Source organism: Lepisosteus oculatus, chromosome 3, assembly GCF_040954835.1.
Source record: "Lepisosteus oculatus isolate fLepOcu1 chromosome 3, fLepOcu1.hap2, whole genome shotgun sequence".
NCBI lineage: Eukaryota > Metazoa > Chordata > Actinopteri > Semionotiformes > Lepisosteidae > Lepisosteus > Lepisosteus oculatus.
Window position 1 is genome coordinate 71,180,661 of NC_090698.1, and position 13,174 is coordinate 71,193,834.

General features: G+C 35.7%; 1 protein-coding gene across 3 annotated transcripts in view; it reads right to left on the bottom strand.

The window, feature by feature from the left end:
* The window catches only part of LOC102697668 (EGF-like repeat and discoidin I-like domain-containing protein 3), a 261,705-nt gene that overhangs the window by 92,884 nt on the left and 155,647 nt on the right, over positions 1–13,174 (bottom strand). For all 3 annotated transcript variants that reach the window (XM_015360994.2, XM_015360984.2, XM_006626513.3), the window contains one exon: positions 6,428–6,609. In XM_015360994.2, the coding sequence (XP_015216480.1) occupies positions 6,428–6,609 (182 nt within the window). The remainder of the gene's footprint in view (positions 1–6,427; positions 6,610–13,174) is intronic.

The window sequence follows — 13,174 nt, forward strand, 5'->3', positions numbered from 1 at the left end:
AATAACCAAACTTGCATATAAGCAAGTTCACCCCTACAGCATTGCATAATGTACTAGAGTATATACTGTAGTACAGTATGTGTGGTTAAAAGACATAAGTAGCCTTCTCTTCTCTATGATAATTACAGTACTAGGACTAAGATAACTACAGTACTACAGAATTTGAAGAACTGCTTCTCACATTTAACTAATGATCATTCTGAATACTAATGTTCATTCTGTTTTTTTCGCCCTATATTGTAAAAATATCAAATTCCGAAAACATTAACAAAGTGATACACTATTGTGTTTTTGTTTTTCACATGCTGCTTTTATTCAGCCTACAAGGTATGGCATTGTCTGGTGTTTTAAGAAAGAATCTTCCTTAAATTATAGTTTAATATGCACTAAGGCTGATCTGTGATATTAATCTAAACAACATAAACATAAGCTCTTCCTGCAGGCCTGCTGCTTGCCAAACAGCTTATTGTCCCTAATTGGTTCAACTCTAGAACAGCAAGCTGTCCTGAACAGCATGGCTCCCTCTTTGTAGGCCTTCCTCAACCTTGAAAAATTGTCTTTCGTTTGCAGGAAAATCAGAAGCTACAGTTATTACTTTTAATGTTGTATTGCTATTTGGTACAAAGAACAGTGGCACTAAAACAAGAAGGGACATTTAAAAGCCTGTTATATTATGCTTAATGCACAGATGTCTAAGTGCAGTTAAATTAAATCTCCCTATTGTATTGATTATGTTCTTAGGTTAACCAGTTTAGGAATTAACAATTTTTGTTGTGTGTTTGCCAGTTTTACTGGCTTCAGTGGCCATATCACAATCACTTTTTTGTATGAGATATCTCACTTGTAAATCCAAATGTATCTACGGTAGCTCTTTCATTCTGTCAATGTTGACAAATGACAAAGTTTTTAACCACTATTAAAGTTTTAAATTAGACATGTGATGAGGTACTCTCCCTAGCAACAGCCTTCAGAATTTTATTTTAACATACAATAAGAGTATGTTTTTGATAGTATTATGTACAGAATGACTAGAGATTGCCTGGCCAAACCTGGGATATGATAAGATACAAAACAAAATTAGGCAGAGAGGTTTTCTTTGTCTATTCAGACAGTGGCTTGCTACAGTATTGTGAGTCTAAATGCAGATGTTAGTGTGAAATAACTTATTATAACTATTGGTACAACTCAGCTCTTCTTCGGAATACGATGAATTTTTGCTAACACTATTAACAATGATACTGGTATTGTCAATTAATATTATTAAATATACATGTTACTGTATATTATTCAAATGTGGTTATTCAGTATTAGAGCGAGTATCAAAACAGTTTGAGACCTTGTCTTGTCTAACTTATCAAACCTGTAATGACAGTTAGTGATTCATATAATAATAATAATAATAATAATAATAATAAAGGTAATGGGGGCCCCTCCACCACCACCAGTGTGCAGCCGCACCTGGATGATGTGACTGCAGCCATAGTGCGCCAGAACACTCACCACACATCAGGTATCAGTGGGGAGGAGAGCAGAGTAATTAAGCCAATTTATAGAGGGGGATTGTTGGGGGGCCATGATTGGTAAGGGCCAATGGGAAATTTGGCCAGGACGCAGGGGTTACATATTATTTTATATATTCACTTATATTTATACAGTACCTACTGTCTACTTACCATCTAAATGTAAACACTATGCTTGTCAGAAATTGTTTGTCAGATCTGAAAAATCAGCCCCATCTTGATGGATATACCAGATGTATATAGAAAACATTGCAGTTTAATATTTCGACCCTTCAAGTCCGAAAGTCAAAGAGCCTCTCCTCATTTGTACTAAACATGATTAAAAGCCCTACAATGGTTTATTCTTTCAACTGAACTTACTTTTGCTGAGATGAGCAGGAGTCAAATTGAGTCTACTAGCTCTGTTAAGCTGTATGCACATAAATAAATGAAGACATTTTTGAGGCTCTGGTCTTTTTCTGTCAGCAAATTACATTGTAAATTGCACAGCAGAAGAGGCACATAATGTTAATAATAATAACAATGTAAAGAAAAATGTTAGCTATGCAATTCCGCTTGTGAGCGAGTGTCTGTTTATGTCTGCATTGGGAATCACAAAGCTCATATACATTTACATAATTAGACAAAGAATCAGCTTGTTCCATTTATCTCTTTGTTGTTCGGCACCCATTCTTTGATGCCAGATATTCTGCTGCATGTGCTTATGATGTTCTTCAACATTATAAGAAGCAATAATTGCTTGCATTAATATAATGCAAAGGAGCCCTAAGTGTTTTTTGCACAGGAGGGGGTCCACATACTGCAGAACTGAAGTACAGTGTTAACAGAGTAGCTGGATTTGGGAGTGTTGATACAGGTTTAAGCCACTAGAGGGACATTTCAAGGAGAGAAATAAAAGGACACACCTAAGCATGAGGAGGATAGAGGAATCAAATGCAGCTGATGGAGAGAGGAGTCCTCTATAAAATGTCTCAGCATAGAGGAGAGATGGTCTGCACCTTGAAAGACTGGAAAATGTCTCAGCTAGGTTCAGAGTCTAAACCTCACAGTGAATGTTCAGTAGATTGGTGAAGTCTCATGAGACAATAAGAGATAAACTGCTGCTGAGTCAGTATCTTTTACTGGAGAAATATCCCTGGCCAAACAGGATCAGCTGCAGATTAAGCTGCTCTTTTCTCAATCCCTGTTCTGCATTTTCCCGTAGTGAAAAGGTGGCTTATGTGCACAGGCCCTCCAAACCCATGATACCAGTTTAGGAGGACTTATCACAAACACTCACATGAATGTAATGCAGGATCCATTATGCCACAAGGAGATGAGGTGGCTGAGTGTGAAAGGTTTCTCCACTTGAATTAAAGGGGTACTTTAGGGAGACCAGATCGGTCATGCCCAGAGTGGAATTTAGCCAGGGCATGACCTCATGTTGTAGGATGTTTATTTAATGACCAAGTAGTCAGGATTTCAGTTTAATGTTTTATGCGAAATTCGGTGCCTCCTACATTTCAATATCCCACTGTCACCAAACAGGAATGCTGGTTTGGAAAGTCTGGTCCTGAGGTAACTGTACCCCCTAGTGTTCTACAATCACTACTTCCAATAGTATCCTGTTTTCTTCTTGAGGTCTCCTGTCCCACTATTGACAAGGCCCAATGGCTGGTGTGGTTACATGCCCGTAACAATGCTGTCAATAACGATGTGACCGCAAAACCTTAGATTTTTTATATTATCGTCTTCAATTTGTTGTTTATGATTCTGAATATCTGACATGTGACTAGGATTTCATTCTGAGTTCTGTAAAACACAAATTTCTACATCTTGTTTTTAATCCCAAAAACATGCATGGGCTTTTTACTATACACAATAAAGTTACCGAACTTTAACAATAATGTGTGCTATTTTCAAAAAGAAGACTTGTATTGAAATAAATGAATGGCTGTATGTAACCATATGCTATATTAATAAAATATCTCACCTTTTTATACTCTAGGTATCCAAATAGCAACTGCCCACACATTCAAAATGTCCTTGTTTTGTTAATAATGGTTAAAATCGATATTTGCAAACTTAAAATGCCAGAGGGTTTCTTCTAATGTGTTAGGGGCAGCTTCACAGCTGGAACCAATAAAATGCCTAAAGGCCAATTAGATGTCTGTGATGTGAGTTTCCTGCATGGTGTTAAAACACCTTTTGAAAAAAAAATCTCTTTAGGAAAACCCACAAGCATACAGTATATTACAATTATTAACTGTAGCGCTAAGCATTTAACCTGTGAAAGGTTTGCAAAGTAATACTAGAGTGCATGTTGCAGACTTTACAGAAACTTGATGTGGTGGTAAGGAAAACTCGGGACACCTGAAATTCTTACCAGCATCCTAACATGAACGAAAAATTAAATCATTAACAATTAGCTTGCTACAAAGTGTACTGTCAGTTTCACAGAGAAAATGTAATTATGGTTTTTCAAGAATTTCATCCCACTGACTCCCATGAAACTGTTGCCTTCCGAAAAAGGTCACTACAGTCTTCATAACCTGAATTAAGACAAGAAAGACACGTGAGGACATAACATTTTATCACACGGTAACTCACATCAGTAGCTGACGGCACATCTAATTGACATGTTTAATTGGGACTTCCCAATGTCTTTCAAAACTCATAGTTGCCTTTTGATTTAGAGGAATTTAATGTACAGTACAATCAGTTACAAGTGGCTGCAGTTTCATGGAAGTAAAAGGGATGTCAGACATGAATGGGTAATAAACCATCATATTTTTCACCTACTGTATGTTTGTGTGGTTTATGAAAGGTTTCAGTTTAACTTTGACCATCAGTGTATGTACTGTAGAGAAAGGGTAATTACCGTATTAACGTGTACCTTCCTGCTCAGTAAAACATAGCCTGAAGCAAACACCTTTAACTCATTTAGATTCCAGTACCCAGTAACAGTAACTCAGAATAATAAAAACACACTTCACAGAATTATTAAAAAATGGAAGGCTGTGACTGGTTACATGGATGTTGTAGTAAATTATGTACTTTATGTAGACATATTTTAGTTTTATGTAAACTATATTCAGAAATCATTAAAAAATAATCTATTATTGCATGCATAAGGTATTCTAGCACAACAATGAAAGACAAATTTCCTGAATGATGATAAGACACATGGTATCTGCAACATGCAATTACATTATACATTTTTCACCTACAACATGTCTCCCCTAGGTCACTCAGTGATTTTATCTTGCAAATGTGTGTGCAAGATGCTTGTTAGTGAAAATATACTGTAGCTGTCAGCTATGAAAACCTGCAATACAGTTCAGCATATTTAAAAGTCTTCATCAAATAAAATGTGAAATGTTTACATACTCACAGTATATTAATAAGTGACCAAATATCACAAGGAAAAATTTAAGTTCACATTTTCTGAATGATACTGTAGATAATTCCAGTTTATGAAACATTCTTTTTTTTTAGGATTCTGGGAACCTCACACAATAAACTTGAGTCAAGCTTAGGGAGTTGGTTTGTTTTCGTTTCACATATGCAAGAAGTCACATGTCTTTAGAAATAGAATATGCCTGGCAACTGTTAAAAGTTAACTGTGACAAAATGGATGTCTGTGGCTTCAGACGGCAACATACTTTCATATATGTATCAAAACTCAAGCACCTAAGGCAATAGATCAACACTGGAATCACACCACTGCAGGGGAAGAATTTGATAACAAAAACGTACAAGTATTTACAATAATAACAAAACCAACATCATTGAAGCCTGGATCCAATAGGGCAAAACTCAAAGTCGAGAGTGCTGATCTGATGCACCACACCAGTAATTTGAAATTCATGGTATGATGAAAGTCACAGCCCTACTTTATTTACCATTTTAGTTCAGTGAAGTTAAAACAAATACAGTATTTCTGGCTATTATTACTGCAGGTGGTTTGTTAAGTAATATAGTACAAAATATTAAATGGGTGAATTAAAATTTGAATAATTTAGAGGTCAATTTGGGACCACAATCCAAGTTCTCTTCTGCAAGAAAATAGGCAAGTTTTCTTATTCAGCAATATATTAATATTGAAGCTATAAACGCATCATGAATGCTGCTACAGTGAGCAGAACATGTAACACCAAACTGTAACAATGGAGACTTTTGAAGATTGAAGGGAAAGCAATAAAAGCACAATAAACCATTACAATCAAGGAATTATCATTAGAACTGCGACATGGCACTAGAGTGTTGCCTTTCGATATGAAGAGATGTGAGAAAGTATATAAAGGTTTCAGTTACTAATCAGCAACATCTAAAGCTCCAGTGACGATACAGTACCTCCAGTGGAATGGTTTGAGTAATTGCTCGTACATGCCTCTATTTGTGAAATGTACTGAACTGTGAAAGACAAAGTTCTGCGTTTGCAACACTAGATCTTAATTTACATTTGTGATGAACATTTTTGTGCTCAAGTACTGCATGCCACATACAGTAGTTAGTACTTACAAGAACAGAAGTGCTTTTAAGATAATAATCTGTCTTGCAGGATGTGAGAATGCTGAAGGTCAAGACTTAAACTTGATAATGATAATTAAGACATGAGTATGACTAATTATGTCTCCTTTTCTAACAAGGACACAGAAGCCTAAGTCATTGTGCTCAGGTAACACCATGCCAATACCTGGTGGTGAGGGCAGTCTCAGAAAAGACTGATCATGACTCATGATCATTACTTGATTGAGAAAAAGATGAATAATCCAATATATATGTAATTATTTCATTATCTGTATGTAATAAAGTTGTATATTTCCTCTTTGTCTTTCTAGACTTATCAGAATTCAGAATTCAGAATGTTTTTACACTCAACATCATTATTTTTCCCTCCTTGTTCTTATGTTCCAGTAACTTACCTGAATCCACGGCCATTTGTCGTTCTCTGCAGCTGTCCAAGCGTTCACCAGTCCTTTCTTGTTGAGCCTGGCGAAGTAGGGGTACCACTTCTGCAGACCGAACAGGGCTCGGTGAGTTGAGGACGCAGTGATCTGTTGGTTGGAAATGATACCGCCCTCCATTCCAAGAGGACCAGAGCATTCTGTGAAAAAAAAATGTAACCGAGGACAGATTAGCATAATTCAACCTGAAAGGAAGAATATATACTGTAAAATACTGTATGAAAAATTCCAAAATAAAAATAGTACCCCAGTACCCAGAAAACAATGTTCCTTATTTCTGTTTTCCAGAATCCCTGTCTCAATAAGAAGGGTCTTTTGGGGGCTATCTTCCCCACCTTCAGCTAATGGAAGCATTTTGTTCCCTGTGCTTCTGGAAAAAGATGAGCTTTAATGCTTATTCTTGGATTATCACTGCTTGAGAGCATCAACATGCATTTTTAACTTTAAATACTTTCTCCAGGCACACACATAACTAGAGATGTATGACACCAATTGCTTTTTAATTTAATTCCTTCCATTTTTTAATTTACTCCTTAGCACCCCACAAAGCATTGGAGATGAAACATCTCACTTTCTATTTTTATTATTGGATATCACCAAGCAACACTTCACAATAAATTATTATGTGGCAACATGTGCTGACATCTTGTTGACTGGCAATCCTGACAATATTTTTAAAGAGTAAAATCTTTATTCAATGCTAGCCAAAGAGACCATTTTCTTGTCTTAGATAGGGATAATTTATGCTTCTTCACTTGATAAAAGATGACAAGACACATCTGTTTTACCTAAATCCTGAGTCAGTCCTGAGCATATATCACATTAAAAATGAGGACATTTACAAGATTTAATATGATTTGTAAGAAAATGTTTTCACAGACAAGGGCCTCAGGACGCTTTGTTGTCAATTGGGTCTACATTATAGCAGGGACTTAACATCAAAGTAAATTTCTCTATGCATCGAAAAAAGAAAACATAATCCTCCAGAACTACTAAAATGAACTTGTTAATGTTAGAGGAACCAAATCTAAGCTACAGTAGCTCAGATATACAATATATAACCTTGTTTTTTTCACGCGATCGTTCTGTGACGTGCGAGGGCAAATCTAATCTTTTACCTACAAAAATCCTTTTGTTTTTAGTGTACAGCACTTCATGTAAACAACTTTGTAGAGCATTCCAGCTTAATAAAGTCCAACAGTAGGCACTTGCATAAAGCAATAAGCATTACCCCATATCCTCATTTATTAATGGAAAAGATCTTATGTCACCTTGACTACCTAAACACACAAACACATTGTTGGCCTGCAGTGGGATGAGAACATAACAAAAGTTACAAACAGGAAGCAGCTGTCTAGCTCATGTGGTTGTTAGTAATTATCTAGGATGTCTCTTAATTCCAAACATATAACATGCATATAATTAGTAATAAATACTATAGCTCTGCTGCATATTCCAGTGATGAAGCAGTTGTATTATCTGAGGAAAAGTGAACACTTTATCACAGATACATATTCCAAAACCTCAGATAACATGTGCAGCAAAGCATCTTTCCATACACAATTATTGCAACGACTTTTCTTGCCATCTATTCAGCAATTTTAAGAGAAAAAATGAATTTGCAATGTAAACCTATGAAGAACCTATGTCTTCATTCTAAAAAGCAGTGATAATTAATTACTAAAGATATTGTATACAGTAGGTATCGTAATTACATTCATTTACCCTCTTGAAATAGTTTAAAAGTGTCTTGTTCTCTGTCTCCCTTGGCTGAACAGCTGCCGTGGTTTTTCAGCTAGACCCAGAGATGGTCTCAAACTAGCATGAAGCAATGACTGGTAAACTAAAAGAACGGCTTTGTTATGCTAGAAATGAAAACCTACTGTATATCCTAGACTTCATATTCCTCAAGATGTTAGGAAGTAATTCTTTATGAAAAGAAAAAAACAAAAATGAAATTAATATTTCTTCAGGGTGTTATTTCTGACACCAGAAACTTTTATTCGATAAGTTTAGGTTAATATTATATGCTAAAAATACAATATTCAGACAAGGTCATTTTTCTGAGTCTCTGGCATGAAGGTACCAGTCACAAGATTCTTATTCTTCACAATTACACAAATATAGAATACTTACAATGCTAAAGTTTAACATAAAGTTTAACATTCTACATAATCAGAATCTGTAGACTAAAAAAAACCCAGAAACATTGCATTTATTTAAACATCTATTAAAAATGCAATCATTTGATTTGGTAAACTGCACAAAGCAATAATAATTCACCACAGAACCAATACATACAAATAGTACACAAGTAAAATTACAGCTAGAAACCCTAAATAAAGAGGGATGGAGCATTGCATCATACACAGTAGACAGAAATTGGTAGTTTACTATATGGTAAAGTAGTGCAGAGACTCAAAAATAGATGAAGCTATTTGCTGGTATTCTTGAGCACTGCTTTGATGATCCACATCTGGGTATTAAGTACCCTCCTATCTTATTTTCCAATTACAGCTTACAAGGCACCATGATATGAATGCATTTGAAATGAGAGACAAATCAAATAACTTTTTTATAGTCCCATTTACAGTTATAACCTGGAGGTCTTTTTATTTCAGTAAATAATTCATTTTAAACACATCTGGCAACCACGCAATAAGAAAAGCGCTACAGAATCTTCTATTAAATGTCTTGTTAGCAGAGAGCACTTTGTAAGGATAGCTTGGCTGAAGATCTGTTGTGTCTGTGAGAAGATATACAGTAAGTTATTGTGTAACACCCTGAGGGGCTGCATGCATTGGCTGCTTACCGTTGAAGACACTTTTCTAGAGAGTCCGCACATTTTTTTTCTCAAAAGTAATAGTAATCCTTTGGTCTACACTTAATAATCTGTCCTGACTCATTCTATCAGCGGACTTTGCACTAAAATGACTACTAAAATGACACTTACAATAGTTGAAACAATGTAAAAAAACAAGATAAAAACCATTAAGACAAAAGCTAATTTATAGCATACTGGCTGTGTTTTCTGGGAACTAAATTGCTTCAGCATTCTCAGATTTAACGTTGGGTAGTTCAGGAATATGCTGAACTACTGTATTTTGTTCAACCAGCAAATTTACAATGAAAGACCCAGTGAAACAAAACAAAAACAGACTTTGATAAAATGATTAATAAAGACATATAATTACAATATAGATACAGAAAAAATACTACCTGATCAAAGTTTTAATCAGAACTGCTTCAGTTCTTTTGCCAATTATAGTTTTCTTTCGTGAAACACTATTCACAGAGCACTGACATCTCCATTTGTACCCATTCATAAAATTAATCTTTAACTGCTTGGTGAAGTTCATAAAAGTACCAGTTTTGGCCATGTGTAGATCATTAAATGACTTAGACAAACAGTAGGTCAAAATGACTTATTGTATACTAACTGCCATAGATGTTTAAGGCTTCAGATTCTATAGTAAAGGCGACAAAACAACAGCACAGTGTTGCAACATGGCTCGTTTCTTTTTACTGGAACCTGAATACTACTATCCTGCCCCTAGATTTCTCACGATTCACAGAAATAAGATTCTTTGAAACTTCTCTACCTTTCCTTTTCTCCAAAAACAGAATGCTATTCTTTGTGTACTGTAGATGTTTTCTAACCATTTCTAAATCACATGGGGGAACATTGGACAAAAAGCCCACTCAAAATGTTATTATACTGCCAGGCTCCTGCCTCAAAGAGCACTATTCTTAAGAAGCTTAATGTAAACAGGTGGGCCCAACCTAAGTCTTTTTTTAATACAACTTTCAATAGTATAATGTTACTGTATCATCACTATTTGGAAGTTGCCTATCCTGGAAACCTGTTTGCTGTAGATTAGCATCAAATAATTCTGCGTTTTACTGAACTTGAAAGGGGAAAATAAGTGGAAATAAGTAAAATTACAGAGATTTAATTCAGTACAAGATATTATAACAGAAGATGAGTTTATTGCACCTACAATTAAAGTTGTACAAAAACATTAAAACAAACAATGCAATCCTTAGACTTCTGTTTTTTTTTTACATTCACAAGAGGAATGCATTGCTTTAATGCATCTTGTTATGCATCTTTGCATACAGCCAGACTGGAAAGACATACTGTACATATCCCCAGATATGAATACAATTTTAATACAATGAAGAATCTTTAATTTAATTATTTTAAATAATTGGGAATGTAGGTGTAGGTTTCTCCTACACTTCTCTGAAGCGTCCATTTTCCATTTGTATTTTTATGTGAGAACTTGCATGGAAGGTTACCATCTCTGTTATTTTTCACATGTGAACTGAACTCATATGTATCATTTCAGGAATTTCCAAAACCTTGGCAACTGAAATCTACAGTACCTGTACAGTAAAACGCAGTTCTACTTGAAAAACAAGGATCTTCATATGACATCCACACCCACCTATTCATGGAAACAACAATTCGATCAGAAAAGTTAAACTGCTAGCTGATAATTATCTCCCTACTTTGCAGGCTGCTGCAACTTTGCAGACCAGGTTTGTTTGGGGAAAAAAAAAGATGTTGTTCAGTGTACCGTCTGTACTGTATATTCCTAGTTTTGTACACATCCAGTGTTTATTGTCCAAATTACAAACTGAGACAAAGTGATGCATTCCTCTTTTAGGTATATCCAATATTTACTATCGACTTTAGTGAAGTAATTTGTGAAGTTTTGGAAATTCGATACAGTCATCTGAAACAACCAGCAAACCATATTATTCATGTACAATACAACTGTCAAATATACATCATTAATATGAGAGCTATATGTTTTTTAAGTAATTTGACAACTTACAATGTCTTAATGTTTACTGTATATTATTCAGTTCCTCCCTTCATTCTCTAAGATCTGAGATTGGAACTAAATAATTTCCTGCTTTGATCCTCTAGGCTCGATTTGCTTCACTGACCTGGATGATTCTGTAATCAAATGAGTTGGATTCACTGAAAGGTTTTGCTCAAAAAGAATGAAACATTGGTGAATTGCACAGCTCCAGTAAGAAGCCCCAGACCAACAGTATGTTACTGGGCGTCTAACACAGTATTCACTCTTCTAAGCTAGTAGGTGGTTAAGTGATTGGGAATGCCCTAAAGTCATCTCGCCTTAGGCAAACTGAAAGCAGGAAAGTATTTTCAAGGAGAGAATATAAATCTGCTTTTCTGAGGTGTCTTGCGAAAGACGTGCGCCTAAGGCAGAAAAAACTGATCCATCAGAGAAGTTGGTTCTCTATAGTCCTGCACTTTATTGTAAGCTTGAAAATAGGTGCTGATTGTCAGCCCCCTTTAAGATCAGAAGGAAATCTAAAAACAACACACCCACTGATTATTTTTAATGGTAAGGAAAAAAGAATATTCCTTAAAATGAGAGGAAAACAAGCATGTCTTTGCAATCGGATCTAAATTAAATTAAATCCTCCAAAATGAGAGTGGAAAAAAAAGTCTGCAAGCAATATATAGCCCTTTTAAGTGGCACTTACTGTACATTGAAGTCCTTACAATAAACCTCTTTAATAAATGACATAAGATGAATAGGCCATGGCTCCTCTAATCCATCACAAAAACTTTAGAAACATTAACAATGTTAAAATAAGTTCAGAAATATAAAACAAAAATCTTCATGGAATCAAACTGAAGTTTGAAAAAAGGTTCCATAATTAATCTTCCACCCTTTCACTCCCTTACACACCCAGGAGCCCAACTTCCCTTTGTGTATCCCTCCCATATCCTCCCTGCCTCTCAATCTACACACTTGCAGCCAGCTTCCTAGCTCAACCCTTGCAAAAGTGTGAAGGGTTTTGGCACTCATCCTCAGTGCTAGGCTACTATTGCCTCAGCTGGGCAAGCCATGCCAAATACTCTCTATATTTCACCCCAATGTCACAATCATTAGGATTTAACTGAACTACCTCTACAAATATTAGAACATACATAACTAGGTAAAAGATATAGTTCCAGGGACTGGTTTCTGTATAATTAAGTAGATATAATTAGAGGGCACATGACTCCCCCCCAACAGCCCGAGACAGGATGTCAGCCCATCAAAGGAAATACCTGCCAGCAATGCTGCTCCCCACTTATACAGCTCGGTGGACTGAAGCAAGTGTGGTACAGTACCTCCCTCAAGATACATCAGCAATGAATGCAGCAGGCACTTGAAAGCTCAAGCTGTCATTATTGAGGCAACTGGCTTAGTCACTGAGCCCGCCATCCCCATACAGTACATGACTAGGTGGAACAATAAGCCAAATTCAGATTAGTAGATCTTTAAACAAGCTTTAACAAGTCTCCTCCAACCAGTTAAGGCAAAAACCAATGTCAACAGTTTTGAATGCAGTACAAAGATTAAGTAAATCAAGGATGGAAAGGCATGTTGAATCAGCAGCCATTAAGAGATCATTCAATACTCCAACAAGAGCTTTTTCTCTAATGTGCTATTTAAGAACATCAGGCTGAAAAGTCTCACAGATATAAAGCCGATTCTTAATGTATTGTATTTGAGAAACACAGACTCAGAAACCTTGGCCAAAACAATCAAATTAGAACGGGGTTTATACTGTAGTTACTTAGCTTAATAGGAATTAAGGAACAGAATTTACATCAGGAGATTTAGAGTTCCTTGTTATAAAAATACAAGTATGGTTTCACTATGGAAAAGA